This window comes from Peromyscus maniculatus, chromosome 14 (genome assembly GCF_049852395.1).
Source record: "Peromyscus maniculatus bairdii isolate BWxNUB_F1_BW_parent chromosome 14, HU_Pman_BW_mat_3.1, whole genome shotgun sequence".
NCBI classification, from domain to species: Eukaryota; Metazoa; Chordata; class Mammalia; order Rodentia; family Cricetidae; genus Peromyscus; species Peromyscus maniculatus.
Genome location: NC_134865.1, coordinates 29,522,193 through 29,536,084, shown reverse-complemented (window position 1 = coordinate 29,536,084; position 13,892 = coordinate 29,522,193). Strand labels below are relative to the sequence as shown.

General features: G+C 43.0%; 1 protein-coding gene across 6 annotated transcripts in view; it reads left to right on the top strand.

Moving 5' to 3' along the window:
* Dock4 (dedicator of cytokinesis 4) overlaps nt 1–4,540 on the top strand; it is a 420,596-nt gene extending 416,056 nt beyond the window's left edge. For all 6 annotated transcript variants that reach the window (XM_076550740.1, XM_076550742.1, XM_042260678.2 and 3 more), the window contains one exon: nt 1,910–4,540. In XM_076550740.1, the coding sequence (XP_076406855.1) occupies nt 1,910–2,371 (462 nt within the window). In that variant the 3' untranslated portion in view covers nt 2,372–4,540. The remainder of the gene's footprint in view (nt 1–1,909) is intronic.
* The last annotated feature ends 9,352 nt before the right edge of the window (nt 4,541–13,892 follow it).

Sequence of the window (13,892 nt, the reverse complement as noted above, 5' to 3'; positions counted from 1 at the left end):
TCATTGACACACATGTAGCAGGAATCTTAAATGGTCTTATTAATAAAAACAAACCTGAACCAGGTATTGGGGTGAATGCTGGAAGATCAGAGAAGCAGAACAAGCCACAGCCACCTCACCTCGCCAATTCCTCAGCTGATCCTGTTTCCTCAGACTGGATGCCTCTGTGTCCTCATCCAGAATGGGTCTCAGCTGAACTGTGCTGCTAGAAACCTGAAAGCTTAACCAGCTAAAAGCTTCTAGTTTCTGGTCCTCATGCCTTATATATCTTTCTGCTTTCTGCCATCACTCCCTGGGATTAAAGGCTCACTTTCTGGGATTAAAGGCGTGAGTCACCATGTTTGGCTGTATCCTTGAACACACAGAGATCCAGGTAGATCTCTGCCTCTGGAATGCTAGGATTAAAGGGGTGTGCTACCACTGCCTACCCTCTATGTTTAATATTGTGACTCTTCTGTTCTCTGACCCCAGATAAGTTTATTAGCGTGCACAATATTTTGGGGAACACAATACCACCACACACACATCCACATCCACACACAAAAACACATCTGAATACACATACACACACACATTCATAGATAGGCACACACACACACACACACACATCCATAGATAGTCACACACACACACACACACACACACACACACACACACACACACACACCAAGGTTAAGTTAGCCTAGGATAGCAAAATGTGTTCTATAGATCATTGAAGACTTTAGGTGATAAGTAAGAAAAAGAAAGACTTATTATCACATACGTTTAGAAAACACTGGCTAAACAAATGTATTGAGGTTTTTTTTTTTTTTTTTAACATGCTAATAGGGCTTAAATACCCAAAGAGTACATCACAGGCAGCCTACTCTATTTCCCAGTAGAGCCTACTCACTGGGTCACTGGGATTCCTTACAAGTTCTTAGGACATGGGGATAGGGAGGTGAGGAAGCTTGGATGCTAATATGGCCAGAGAGCTAACACTAGATGAAGGAGGCTGGCTGGGTCACCATGTGGAGGAGTAGGCTACAGTTATGTTCAGGTACCCGTACCCCCACCTGAAGGAAACAACCCTCCTCGGCTTCAGCCTACCTCCACAAGAAAAAGTGGGCTGTTGCGGCAGATGTCTAGTTCCTTATGAAATGCCATAAATCTCAGCTTTATGTGGAAATTTTCCTATTTTTAAAAACTAGCAACTAAATTGGGCTTTTTAAAAACATGGCAGATGAAACAACTAATATCTCAGGCAAAAGTCCAAATGCTGCCAGTTTGCAGCTTTTGCTCCGGTATCTGGGGGCTCACAGAAGACTCAGGTGTGGGGATTCTTCTCCAGTAGGAAGAATGTCCCAGTCACCTGGCCTCAAGTGGTTCCGTACCCTGACCAGCAGTCATGACACATGGCCAAGCCATGCCCTCAAAGCCCTTTCCCGCTGGTTCAGACAGGACTGATGGTACACCTCCAAATCCTCTTGCCAATTATTCTCAGCCTCTTCTTATCTGTCTAGCAGGCAGTGAAGTGAACTGGCTGAGACTTAAATTTAAATCTGGCATTTCTTAGCTTAGACTATCATAAACTACCACAGGCTGGGTGGTGTAGATGATATGCTCTCCCTCGGTCCTGGAGGCGTTGGCTGACTTCCTCTACATCTCCTCTCCCGGGCTTGCTGATGGGCACTTGCTCTCTGTGGGTTCACGTGGTCTTTGCTCTGTGTGCCTGGATTACAGATTTCCCTGTAAATCGAAGGAAACTAGTCAGTCAAGTTGGACTAGGGTCATAGTCGCTTCCTTAAGTCTCCAAGTACAGCCAGCCGGTGGGTGGGCACTGGAGACTAGGGCTTCATCAGACGGGTTTGGGGAAACATCTCTAACAGCAGTCTCTCTTCTCGCTTTACCCCACCTGTGGTGGGAGCAGGGCTCCGTACAGTCCTTCACCCCATCTCCAGTGGAGTACAACTCCCCAGGACTGAGCTCAAACTCCCCGGTTTTGTCGGGCAGCTACAGCAGTGGGATCTCGTCGCTTAGCCGGTGTAGCACGTCGGAAACCTCAGGCTTTGAAAACCAGGCAAATGAACAGTCGGTGCCGGGGCCGGTACCCATGCCCATGCCCGTGCCCATGCCCATGCCCAGCTTCAGCGGGTCGGAGGAGCCAGTGCGCAAGGAGAGCAAAACCCCGCCCCCCTACAGCGTCTACGAGCGGACTCTGCGGCGCCCCGTCCCGCTACCTCACAGCCTCTCCATCCCTGTCACCTCCGAGCCACCTGCCCTGCCCCCCAAGCCCTTGGCTGCTCGATCCAGCCACCTGGAGAATGGGACCCGAAGGACTGAGCCCGGCCCAAGGCCCAGGCCCCTGCCCCGCAAGGTGTCTCAGCTCTAAATCACTTTTCTATGTACCTGCGATGAATTCTTTGCCGTTTACAAAGTCCGATGAGAAGACATTTAGTGTAGGCACTTTAATATCTTACTCAGACCTTTCTTTAAATGAATGGAATTAAATTTGCTTATTAATATAATGTTGCACAATATTAAAAGTTACTGATCTAAAACGCCAGATGTTACATGAAGTATGGCTGAGTCTCATTAAAATGTTTCTCATTTGAAAGTGGTAAGTTGTGAAAAAGACACCTTTTGTACCTTTTTATGTTCACTTTTTTTACGTAGTTTCATCTTAAAACCAATACAATATTGTCAAGCAATACCGTGCGTGATGATGTTGTATACGCTTTTCTGAATACTTGATACTCTGAGAAAGCTGATCGTGTCTGTGCACATCCTAACACCACAGCCCTTCCTTCAGAGACTAGTAATTAAGGGGATGGGTTTGGCTCTCCCCTTGAGCAGAATGTTGAGGGCACATCCTCAGAATTAAAGGGTAAAGCAGGCCATTAAAGGGTAAAGCAGGCCGGTAGGACGAGATACTGAAGGGCTGCAAAAATTGGGACGGGAAGTTGTTTTGCCGTCTGACCCTGTCTGCATTCTTTAACTCTGTTTTGTGAATCGGTTGCTAAATCTTTCAGTGCCCTGGCACCATGCTATCTACTGTATTACTTTTCAAGGTGCAAATTGCTTGCAGAGTTCCAATCAGCTAGATTAAGCAAAAGACCCAAGGAGAAGTGTTTACTTGAATTTTGTGCTTCCTTACTTGATGATTTCCTATATAAAACGTGTCAGTGATGAAGAGCAGACGCTCAAGGATTAAATAGACACAAATTACTGTGTCCCATTAACAAGGATTTGGGAATCAATACAGGACAGTATTAAATCAATAGTGTGAAGGAAGACAAAAACCTTTGTGAAAATATATTAACATGATTGAATGCTAAAAGGACTTGGAGAAGGTGAGGGCATTAACGTTCAATCCTGCATAAAATAAAGAATTCGTCCAACTCTCTGTTCTTACCAGGATAGTTTAGCCTCTCAGCTCATCCCACGGTCCTTTTGTTGGAAGTGGAGGATTGTGGACCATTCTAGCATGGATATGACGACGTAGCATCTTAGATGGGGGTAGAGTAGACACGCGGAGGCGGCGGCTGTAGGAGCGTGAACAAGCACCTTGTATGTAGTAATGTATGTTTTATCTTTGTTGTTTTCTTTTACTGACTGTTTATAACACTCGATTGACAATAGATATGAGCTGTATTTTGAATCACGCTGTTAAATACTTTCCCTCTTTTGTTGGGAAGCTCATCTTAGTTTAGTTGTGTTTGTTTTTGTTGATAGCTTACCTGGAAGGCAGTGACCACTTTTTTATATTCTCTTAATGAAACCATTCAGCAGGTATATGCTGTTGAGGCTGGTTATAGAGGTTTTCTATAATAAATGTTCAAGTATTTTTGTACATAACTGGTTAATTTTAATAAGAGATACCATTATGTGTAAAAAAAAAAGTAAAAATAAAAGCAAACAGTTGTGGATGCAGTATGATTGTTATAATTATGCCAAATACTTTATGTATGGAAAATATTTGTACATATGTGCTTTTAACAATAATTCTGCCATATTGACTTTACAATTTTGAATGTCAGAAAATTAATATATGTAAAAATATTTATGTTTAGTGAAAGTATTCACAATTGAGGAAAGGAACATATGAATTTTAGCTTTGTATCTTGCAGGTTTTGCAGTTAGAAATTTCTGGAACTAGCGTTTGCATTTGATAATAACACTTTGTGTTTGTAATCACATCCTAAAATCTATATATACATGCACATATACATGTATGTAGGAAGCTCCATGTTTCTGTTGTTTTAAGGAAGTAAAATCTTTCCCTTAAGTAAGATGACATGCATAAGATAACAAAGCCTCTTTGATTTCTTTCTGTGTACTTTAGTAGATTTCTTGACTAGTGCTTGGGCACAGAATAAATCAGTGTTATTTGCTCTTGAAGCCATTTTTTTTTTTTTTTTGGCAGTGAATAGTTGACTTTATCATGTGAGTGTATTTCTAAAGCAGCTATATAGCAGAACATTTCAAGAGATTCTGTTAGTTCAGATGTTCATGTTGATTGCTGCTGAATGGTAAATATTAAATAAAGTTATCAGATTAATCTCAATGTTTCTGCCTTCATTCCGACCATCAGTGTGGCTTTATTAGAATGGCAGCTGCATAAATCCCTGGGTCCTGAGACCCTATCATCATGAGACCTGTAGACTTCTCTGTAGATAGATCCCATTTCGGTTGCTCTTTGACTCTGGACACAGATCATTTATGCCATAGAGAACAAAGGTGGAAGAGTTAATGGCATCAGGTGCCATCCTGTGGAGAAGATAGCATTTACCTGGGCAGCTAAACACTAATTAGTTTAACCAGAGCCAAGTTAGCAAATCAAGCCATCAAAGTTGGTCTGCATTAGAAAACTTGACACAAACCAGTTAACTGCCAGGTGGACAAGGCAACGGTTGAATGCCGCCTTCGCCAGCTGTACCATGTTCTGTCTGCATGCCACCTCTTTGTCCTGCTTTGACAAAATGATAGGCCATATATTTCAGAATCACTGAAAATCCACTGACTGCAAAATTTCTGTTAACTGAAGTCTGTCTTTTGACTTCATGAGATGCATCCATACTGTGATAGGTTTACATTTGTGTAAGGCAATGATAGACCACTCTTCTATTCAACATCAAAGCCATTGCCAGTACCCCAAGTACTTCTCAATATTAACTACAAGATCTTATGAGCATCTTCATTATAATTAAGGCTGCAAGTATTTCAACTCTCTGTGCATAATTATAATAGGAATAGCTCAGATTCCTGCCTAAGTAGGTTTCTCTCTGGTTTGTTATTGATTGTTCCACAGAAGACAACAATGAGAATAACAAGTTGCCCTGACTTGTTTTATCTTTACACATTACTGAGTGTTTTATTTCAAAATATATGAGTACTGAAACATGGCCTTAATTCTATAAGAAAACCATAGAGAGGGATTTTTTTGTTTTTGTTTTTGTTTTTTGTTTGTTTGTTTTATTTTTTAACCAATGTTTCAAGTCTAGGCTGGGTATTCCCAAATTTTTGGTCTCTTACTCAAAAGGTTAAAATAGTCTCAGAAAAATTTGCAAAAGTAGCAAGGAAACTTGATCAAAGCAAAGTATGATAACAAGCTACATGAACAAGCCACAAGTACCTTGAGGTTACCCAAGGGCCCCAGTTATTGTTTGGGGCTTCCTTTTATGGAGTTCAAGAAAATGGGTGTGGTGAGGGAGTTCTGTTTTTATTGACAGATTAAGTTAAATATCCATTCCCTTCCCTAATGTATCTCATTTTCATCATGCACACCCAGTTATGCACAGGCATAAGAAGGTAAGTGGGATTCACATAAAGGACACAGTTTGCTAAATGTGCGTGCACCCAAAGCCTGCCGTACACTGTCGAGAACTTGCTCCCGAGGCTGATGCAGGACCGTGTTTACTGCTCACTGTCACAAAGAGGTGAGCCCCATCTTGACAATTCTCAGAGGAGCAAGAACACAATTTCACTTACATTCTGGAGTTTTCTTTAAGGCCTTGATAAAGGGTGGATAAAGATCATGCTTAGCCAGGTTCCAGATTGGTGTACAGCAAAGCTGGGAGTGTGTTTCTAAAGTTAGGTCAGCACTGTTCACAACCTGAGGGCCAGTGCGGTGGAGACGCTGGTGAGGAAGAATGGGCTTTAGTCAAGGGCTCTAGCATCTAAAGAGAGCAGCAGACCGTTGACCTCAGAGCTCCATCTTGGGAAGTTCAAAAACACGGAGAGCTCAAGAGGTGAGAAGAAATGGTGGGGCCTGGGGAGGAGTGTGTGCTAAAGGGCCCTTCCACAGCATGACTCTGCCTTCTCTGGAACATTCAGTGGACGCATCCTGGGGTTGGCTCCTACAGTTCTTTTTTTTTTTTACAGAAATGCTACTTTTCTGCAAGTTAGCCCTAATGTGAATTTACGTTTTGTTAGTTGGTGAATTGAACTAAAGCCTCACGGGTAGGGGAAGTTATGGAGGTGAACCATTCTGGGTCCTGTAAATCTAAAGAGAATTTAGCAGTTGACATCTTAAACTATTTGATTGCTGAAAGTTTGATGCCAGCCTAAGCTACATAATAAGTTCCAGGCCAGCCCAGGTTCCACAAGATCCATCTCAAAAACTCAGACAACAAAAAATTAGGAACAAGCCTTGCAGAAAGGCAAAGAGTGTGGGAAACAAAAATTAATCTAGCCTGTAGAACTTGGTGGCAAAGCTACTGTGTTCCATTCTGAGCAAAGAGTTTCAAAGACTCTTAAACTTTGAGCTGATGCTTTCTGTTGAGTTTATAGGTCTGTTGAAATGTTCCTTTTATAAATAATGGTTATATTGCTGGACAAGAAATTCCTGGAAGAGTAGACTAATGCTAGTGAACAAGGAATATGAAGTCATGTTCGTGAGGCATAAGCTACGGGATTGATGCTTTCTTTCTCTGAACAGATATTTTAAGCATGGTTATAATCACAGTAGACCTCAAAGTACACCCTTATTTTTTATTCAGTGTTAATAGAATTTATTTTTATATTGTATCATGCATGTGTAAGGCAAAGAATATATTCTACTTATATAGTCATTTCTCTATTAACAGACCTTATTTTGTTTCTAATATTTGGCTCTATAAATAACACCACTGAGACTATTTTCTTACATAGAGCATGCCCCACGTTTTGCACTATTTCATAATAGTGAATCTCACACAAAAAAAATGGCTTTCTGACTCAAACTACAAGGGCAAAGGAAGCCTGGATTTTGTATGTAATTTTCTTCTGTAAGAGAGGAAAGAATAATGTTTACTGTACATGGTTCTCAGCAAGGACTATTATGTGACACTATTCCTGAGGAGACAGGAACAAACACCTGCTCACCCCAGATAGTGAACCAATAAAAGACCAAAGTAAGGACACCACCAAAATCTAGCTTGGTAAACCAGTGAGTTAATGGGGTTCCTTATGGGTAAGGGGTCATTTAGAGGAACAGGAATGACACAGGTAATATTACCAAAAGCCCATCCCAGAATGGTCATAACTCAGGAAAGTTATAGCCCTAGACTTCACTGCATGATTTACAAGCGGCCTAAAACTTTCCAGACCCTTTTAGGCAACTCAGCTGTTTTGTGCCTCCTCAGAAGACCTTACTGCTTATATAAACTTGGGGAAGGAGGGACCTTGTGTATCTGGTGAGTTTCAGGAACTTCCTGAGTCCTGAGTTGTTTACTTTGGGTCTTGAGCCTCCCTTTAGAATTTCCTATATTAAGGAACAAGTCTACCTTTAAGATTATTTTTTTTTTTTTTTTTTTTTTTTTTTTGGTTTTTCAAGACAGGGTTTCTCTGTGTAGCTTTGCGCCTTTTCCTGGAGCTCACTTGGTAGCCCAGGCTGGCCTCGAACTCACAGAGATCCGCCTGCCTCCGCCTCCCGAGTGCTGGGATTAAAGGCGTGCGCCACCAACGCCCGGCCCTTTAAGATTATTTAATCATAACAAACCTCCTGGGTCTTAGCAAGCTTTGCAGAGAAATTGCTTAGACCACAATAACTGCCACAAGAAAAGATAGTTTAATGAGCAACAAACTGAAGGCTACTAACATATATCCCTCATCTTCACATGGTAGCTATCCAGTGAAAAATGTGTGATTTCTGTAGAGACCCATCGAGGTTTCCTAGTGAGAACTTACTCAGGGTCTGAGAATCTGAGCTTTCTTGATCCATCAGGGCTGCATAAGGAGATGATTGAACCAGGGGCATGGTTACCAGGTGTTTGGAAGGGTCTGCACTTGGCTGTGCAGTATACGTTGATCTAGCAAGGGGGAGGTCTTTTGCCCTACCCCGTGGCATTTTTATAAAATGCTCTTTTGAAGAGACAGAAGGGGCTGGTGGATTTTGATCCAGATCCTCCTGAAGCTATCCTGTGTTTCTCTCTTTCTCCTCTCCACTGTCTTTCTATCTACAAGTTTCTCATTCCTCTCTCCTCCTCATAGGAACTCTTTAGAAGGTGGGAGCTGGCCTCCCACAGATGGCACCAGAACTAGGGGCTTACCTGGGTGAAGAGGAAGTAAGTGAGAGGAGGGAACCCTGTGGAAGCCGTTGGACAGGCCTGGTTAGGAATTATGAAAAGGTTAGGCAGTGGTATTTTATTCTTTGGGAGCAAAAACTGTATGTAGACAAATCAGGCTGCAACAAGTAGCTCTCTCCATCTAGATTTCTCTCTTAATTTCTATTAAATTAGAAAAAAAAATATAAGATTTAGGTATAGGAATATTGTGTAGGAAGAAACTTAAGGTAAGAGTAGAATTTCCCTAGTGTCAGACCTGAAAACAGCACCCAGGAACAAGCAGCCACTGCAGATTTAGCAGTCTGAGAAAGAAAAGCCCCTATGGGGCAGGGAATTAGTAAGCAGATGTTTGAATATTCTCTTGTAGAGAGTTTGAAAACTAGGGGAGCTAAGGTGGAACACTAACAAGTGCAGAGGTTCTTGGAGTTCATAGAGGAACTGTGTCCTTGGTTCTCTGACTGTGGGACTCTGGATGCAAACTCCTGAGGAAGAATCAGAGCCAAAATACAAAAATATTGTGAGGAATATGGGCTGGAAAAGATTCCTGTGAAAGCTTCTGGCCTGTGAGCATTAATTTGGGACAGCTTAGATCTAAGCCCTGAGTGGTAGCGGGGGAATCTTCCCTGAGGTGGACATGGGCAGAGCAAGACCTTGTGTTCTGCTGGAACTGCTGCTAGATGAGAACGCTTTTACAACATTGTTTCAGGGTCAGTTCCTTCTCGGCCATGAAGCTGAGTTTAAGGAACAGAAGACTTGAGATGAGACAAGGAAGGAACTAAAGGGCTTAATAGTAATTTCTCTTTCTCACCAATTGGAAGCTCTTCAGGTCTCTCCTTCCCAGGCTTCTCTTCCTTCTCTAGGGGCAGAATTAGACTCCCCAGAGGGGGGGGGTGTCATCTATCAATATGGAAAAAAAGCCTCCTGAAACATGATGAACCCTCACTGATAATCCTGTGTCTCCCCTTCAAGCCAGTATTAAAAAAACAGCTGGCAGAGGACTGAGTGGTGGTAGTGGTGGCATCAGGGACTCTGCATCTTGGGGGAGGGGACAAGCAGGGACAAAGGGGATCTCTTGGGAGGAGATCTCTCTGAAAAGGCTCTTGCTTCAAGGATTCTCATCACACAGTGCCAGGTGGGGAGCTTAACTGGGTGGTACGCCTGTCAACCACAGGTAGCACAGGTGTCCTAAAGTGAACTCAGGGAGGACAGAAACCTCCTGTGGAGCAGAAGGGCAAGAGCTCACTTGATCTTGATTTTCAGGATGAATATAGACTGTGAAAACAGCTTGCTGCTGGTACAGCCCCAAACCTCAAAACGTCGCTTTTTCCAAAGCTTTGTTAGAAAGCTTAGAAGCCTTACCTCCCGGGGACTGCAAATAGATGACCAAAGCTTGCCTGTCAAGAGGCAATTAAAATGCTAATGCCACTTGTCAGGCCACTTTGAGACCATTTAGAAGTTAGGGCTCATGGCAAGGGAGAGCTATCAGTACACTGGGAAGTTGCTTTGGGTGTGGGAAAAGTTTAAGGGCAAATAAGGAACCTGGGTTGTGCCTGAGCTGCAAAAGAGGGAGACCTTGGGTTGATAATAGTCTGTCAAGGACAAGGCATCAGTGAAAGAGCTCATGGCAGTCTTAAGATGCAACTTCAAACATTAACAGGAGGGAATTGTACCCTCAGTCACCAAATGAAGCTTGGGCTGCCGGAGTGCTTGGTACAGTGTGTGGCACAGAGGAATGTCACCTCTGATGACACCATAGCTCACAGCAGAGGGGCGGCATTCAGTCGTGCAGCACCAGGCATGAGAGAGCCCTCAGGGCTTCAGGATGCAGGGGTCTCTAGGCGGGCAAGCCCAGAGATGGGAGGTGCAGACAGACCGGGGCCTTAAAAAAAGCTGAATGGAGCCAGCAGCCAAAGTCAGGCACCTTCTGTTTGCTGGCTGTGCAGAAAGTTTTCTGAAAGGAGCCCTGTAGCAGCTCAGTTACTATGGCAACCACCTTCTACCTGAGGCAAGGTTCCTTGGGAAAGACTGTCATAAAGTGCTGCTGGAGCTAGGAGTGAAGTTTCAGCAATGTTTGAATCGTTGCATTCAGGTAAACTGCAATGAATTTGGGTAAAGGGACCGCCCCTCGGCCATCGCCTGTCCACTGCTGGGCACACTTCCACCAGTTCTAGAATGGCTAGGAAGACCTGGTGGGAAAGGTGGCTGGGGGGAATAGTGTCTTCCCAAGTGTTGCAGCCCCCTAGCAATGGCACTAACTGAATGCCGAGATCAAGGGAGCTGGATACAAAGACTCTAGAGCCGCTGACAAATTAGGCTCTGATTTCAAACTTTTAGGGGAACTATAAGACTATTATTAGAACTGACTTTTCTGAGCTTTTGCAAACTTCAGAAATGAAGCAGTTTTGAGTTCACCTACAATTTTCATTATGGTGACTCATGATTCATGTACCCTTTGTCTTGTTGGAAGAAAATGTAAATAGTTCTGTTAAGAGATCTCTTTTAGATGTTTGCTAAAAAGTAGTTGCTTTTGAATGTAAGAATTGTAAATATGTATAGTAATATTCATACTAGAATTATGTCAATCTCTTGATATTAATGAACCATAGTTTGGTGAAGCTATGGGAGTCTTTAAGTTTGATGCAGTTGCATCAGGAGTTTATTGATTTGTTTGGTGCATTTACATCAAGAGTTTATTGATTTAAAAAAGGGCTTGGCACAGCTAAGGCTCTTATAGACATCTTAGACCTATTAAAAAATGACATTCTATCTTTATCATCTTCTACTCCTTTATTGGGGTGTGTGGCAGCCCTAGGGATTGCTGTGGTTGTTCCAACTACTAGCCAGCTCTTAGTCGGGACCTGAGTCAGAGCTGAGTTAAGCTCTGTACTTTCCCCTGCCAGAGGCTGGCAGTCAGGGATGGGCAATGTTCTTGCTAGCTTCCAACCTAAGACAGAGTATGCTTGATGAAATGTGTATCTCAAGGACAAGTAAGGTTGACTAGGGAAGAAGAATGACCTAAGGCAGGCACAGTCTGGGGGATCTGACAGGCCCTTTATTATATTAAGAAGAGGGAGCTATAGAGAGACACAGAGATTTCCTAGTGAGAACTTATTCAGGGTCTGAGAGTCTGAGCTTGCTTTATCCAGCAGGGCTGCATAAGGGAGATAATTGGACCATGGGCATGGTTACCGGGTGTTTGGAAGGGTCTGCACTTGGCTGTGCAGTATACTTTGATCTAGCAAGGAGGAGGTTTTTTGCCCTACCCCTTGGCATTTTTATAAAATGCTCTTTTGAAGAGACAGAAGAGGCTGGTAAATTTTGATCCAGATACTCCCAAAGCTATCCTGTGTTTCTGTCTGTCTCCTCTCTACTGCCTTTCTATCTAAAAGTTTCTCATTCCTCTCTCCTCCTCATAGGAATCCATTAAAAGGTGGGAGCTAGCTTCCCACAGATCACAAAGAAATGGTTTAGACATCAGCCTTAAGTATCTTTAAGTGCTGGGCAATGGTGGCACATGCCTTTAATCCCAGTACTTGGGAGGCAGAGCCAGGTGGATCTCTGTGAGTTCAAAGCCAGCCTGGTCTATAGAGCAAGATCCAGGACAGGCATCAATACTACACAGAGAAACCCTGTATCAATAAACCAAAAACAAACAAAAATATCTTCAAGTAAAGACAAAAGGTGGGGAGGAAGAGGTGAGATAACCAAGAAAGCACATTAAACAAGAATAATGGGCTACAGAACAGAGCTCAATGGCAGAGAGTTTGCCTAGAGTTCATGAAGGCTTGGGTTTCCCCCAGTACTGCCAAAAATAAAAAGCAAACAAGGAATCCTTAGCAGATTGAATTCTTTGCCTTCCAGTGGTAAGAGTTGTTTGTAACATAGACCTTCCTGGAACCGACATGGAGACACCCTTACAACTGGAAATTTCCTTTAGAGATACAAATTTCTCTTACAAAAAGATAACTTCACTGTTTTCAGATATTTTTCAATATTTGCTGTTTTTCAAAATAAGCTGCTGTGGATATTGTTCTATATAAATAAAACACTGGTGGCCAGTGACGAGGCAGGAAGTAGGTGGGACAAGGAGAGAGGAGAATTCTGGGAAGCGGAAGGCTGAGGAGAGAGACACTGCAGCCACGGCCAGGAGAGGCAACCTGTAAAGACGCCGGTAAGCCACCAGCCACATGGCAAGGTATAGATTTATAAAAATGGGTTAATTTAAGATAAAAGAACAGTTAGCAGAAAGCCTGCCACGGCCATACAGTTTATAAGTGATATAAGCGTCTGAGTGATTATTTTATATGTGGATTGTGGGACTGCGGGGCTTGGGGAACCTGGAGAGAAGCCCTCCAGCTACAATAAGCCTTATGCCAACCTAACATACTGTGGAATAGTATATTCTGGTCTTCAAAATATTTTAGGGTGGTGTATTGTGGTGCCCTATATGTGAATGCTGATAAATTCATTCCCCCAAGTATTGTACCCATTTTAGTGCCACTGTCACCAGCAATGGGAGGAGATAAAGCCCCTGCTGCTATTTGTAAGGCCTGAGAAGTTGTCCATGGAGACCTATTGATTTGCAATTAGGATCTTGAGTTAGACTGCAGGACAAGGCAGTAGGAAGCAAAGTTGGAATTTATTAAGGGAAAAACAGATACACACAAGCAGTGGGTACAAGCTTCTTCAGAGTCATATCAATGGGATTTTAGATAACTCTCCATGAGCAAACTTAATAGAGGTCAGGAATATTCATGTGTTAAGGTTTATGACATATCAGAGGTCCAGATGGACACAGGAAAGTCTAGGAATGGCTGGGGATTTTCCTGGAATAAATTTTACTTCCCTTTTCAATCCATATAGGGGGTTTACCAGGTGAATATGTCAAGGTGTTTGAGGCATGATGAGATCCAGCCAGTTTAGGGAGTGTACAAAGTGTCATATGACGTCCTGCTGTAATTCAGCTCTTCAATCACATTGGTAAGAACAGGAGACAGAAATTGGTCTAGTAGAATAGGAACCCCAAAGCCATCCCCAGATTGTGCTGACTGGAGGTCTGACATGCCAAACGGGAGTTCTAGTTCCTGCCTTTTGACTTGTCCTAGAGGAGCACTTCAGGTGAAAAACTATGTGTGCTCCTGGCTGAAGCTGAGAGGAGGCACCTGGACACTGGGTTAGTCAACTGGACCTGCTCATTCCCTTCTACACCTCACCCCAGTTTTGCCATACAATCTTTAAAAAGGCCTGGACTAGCAGCTCATGCTATTTTCTGGGATATCCCATGCATACAGGATCTCTGTGCTCATTGTTTCTTTCTCTCCCTTTCTCCTCCTCTCTCCCCATCTTAAGCTCCCATCTATGAATTCA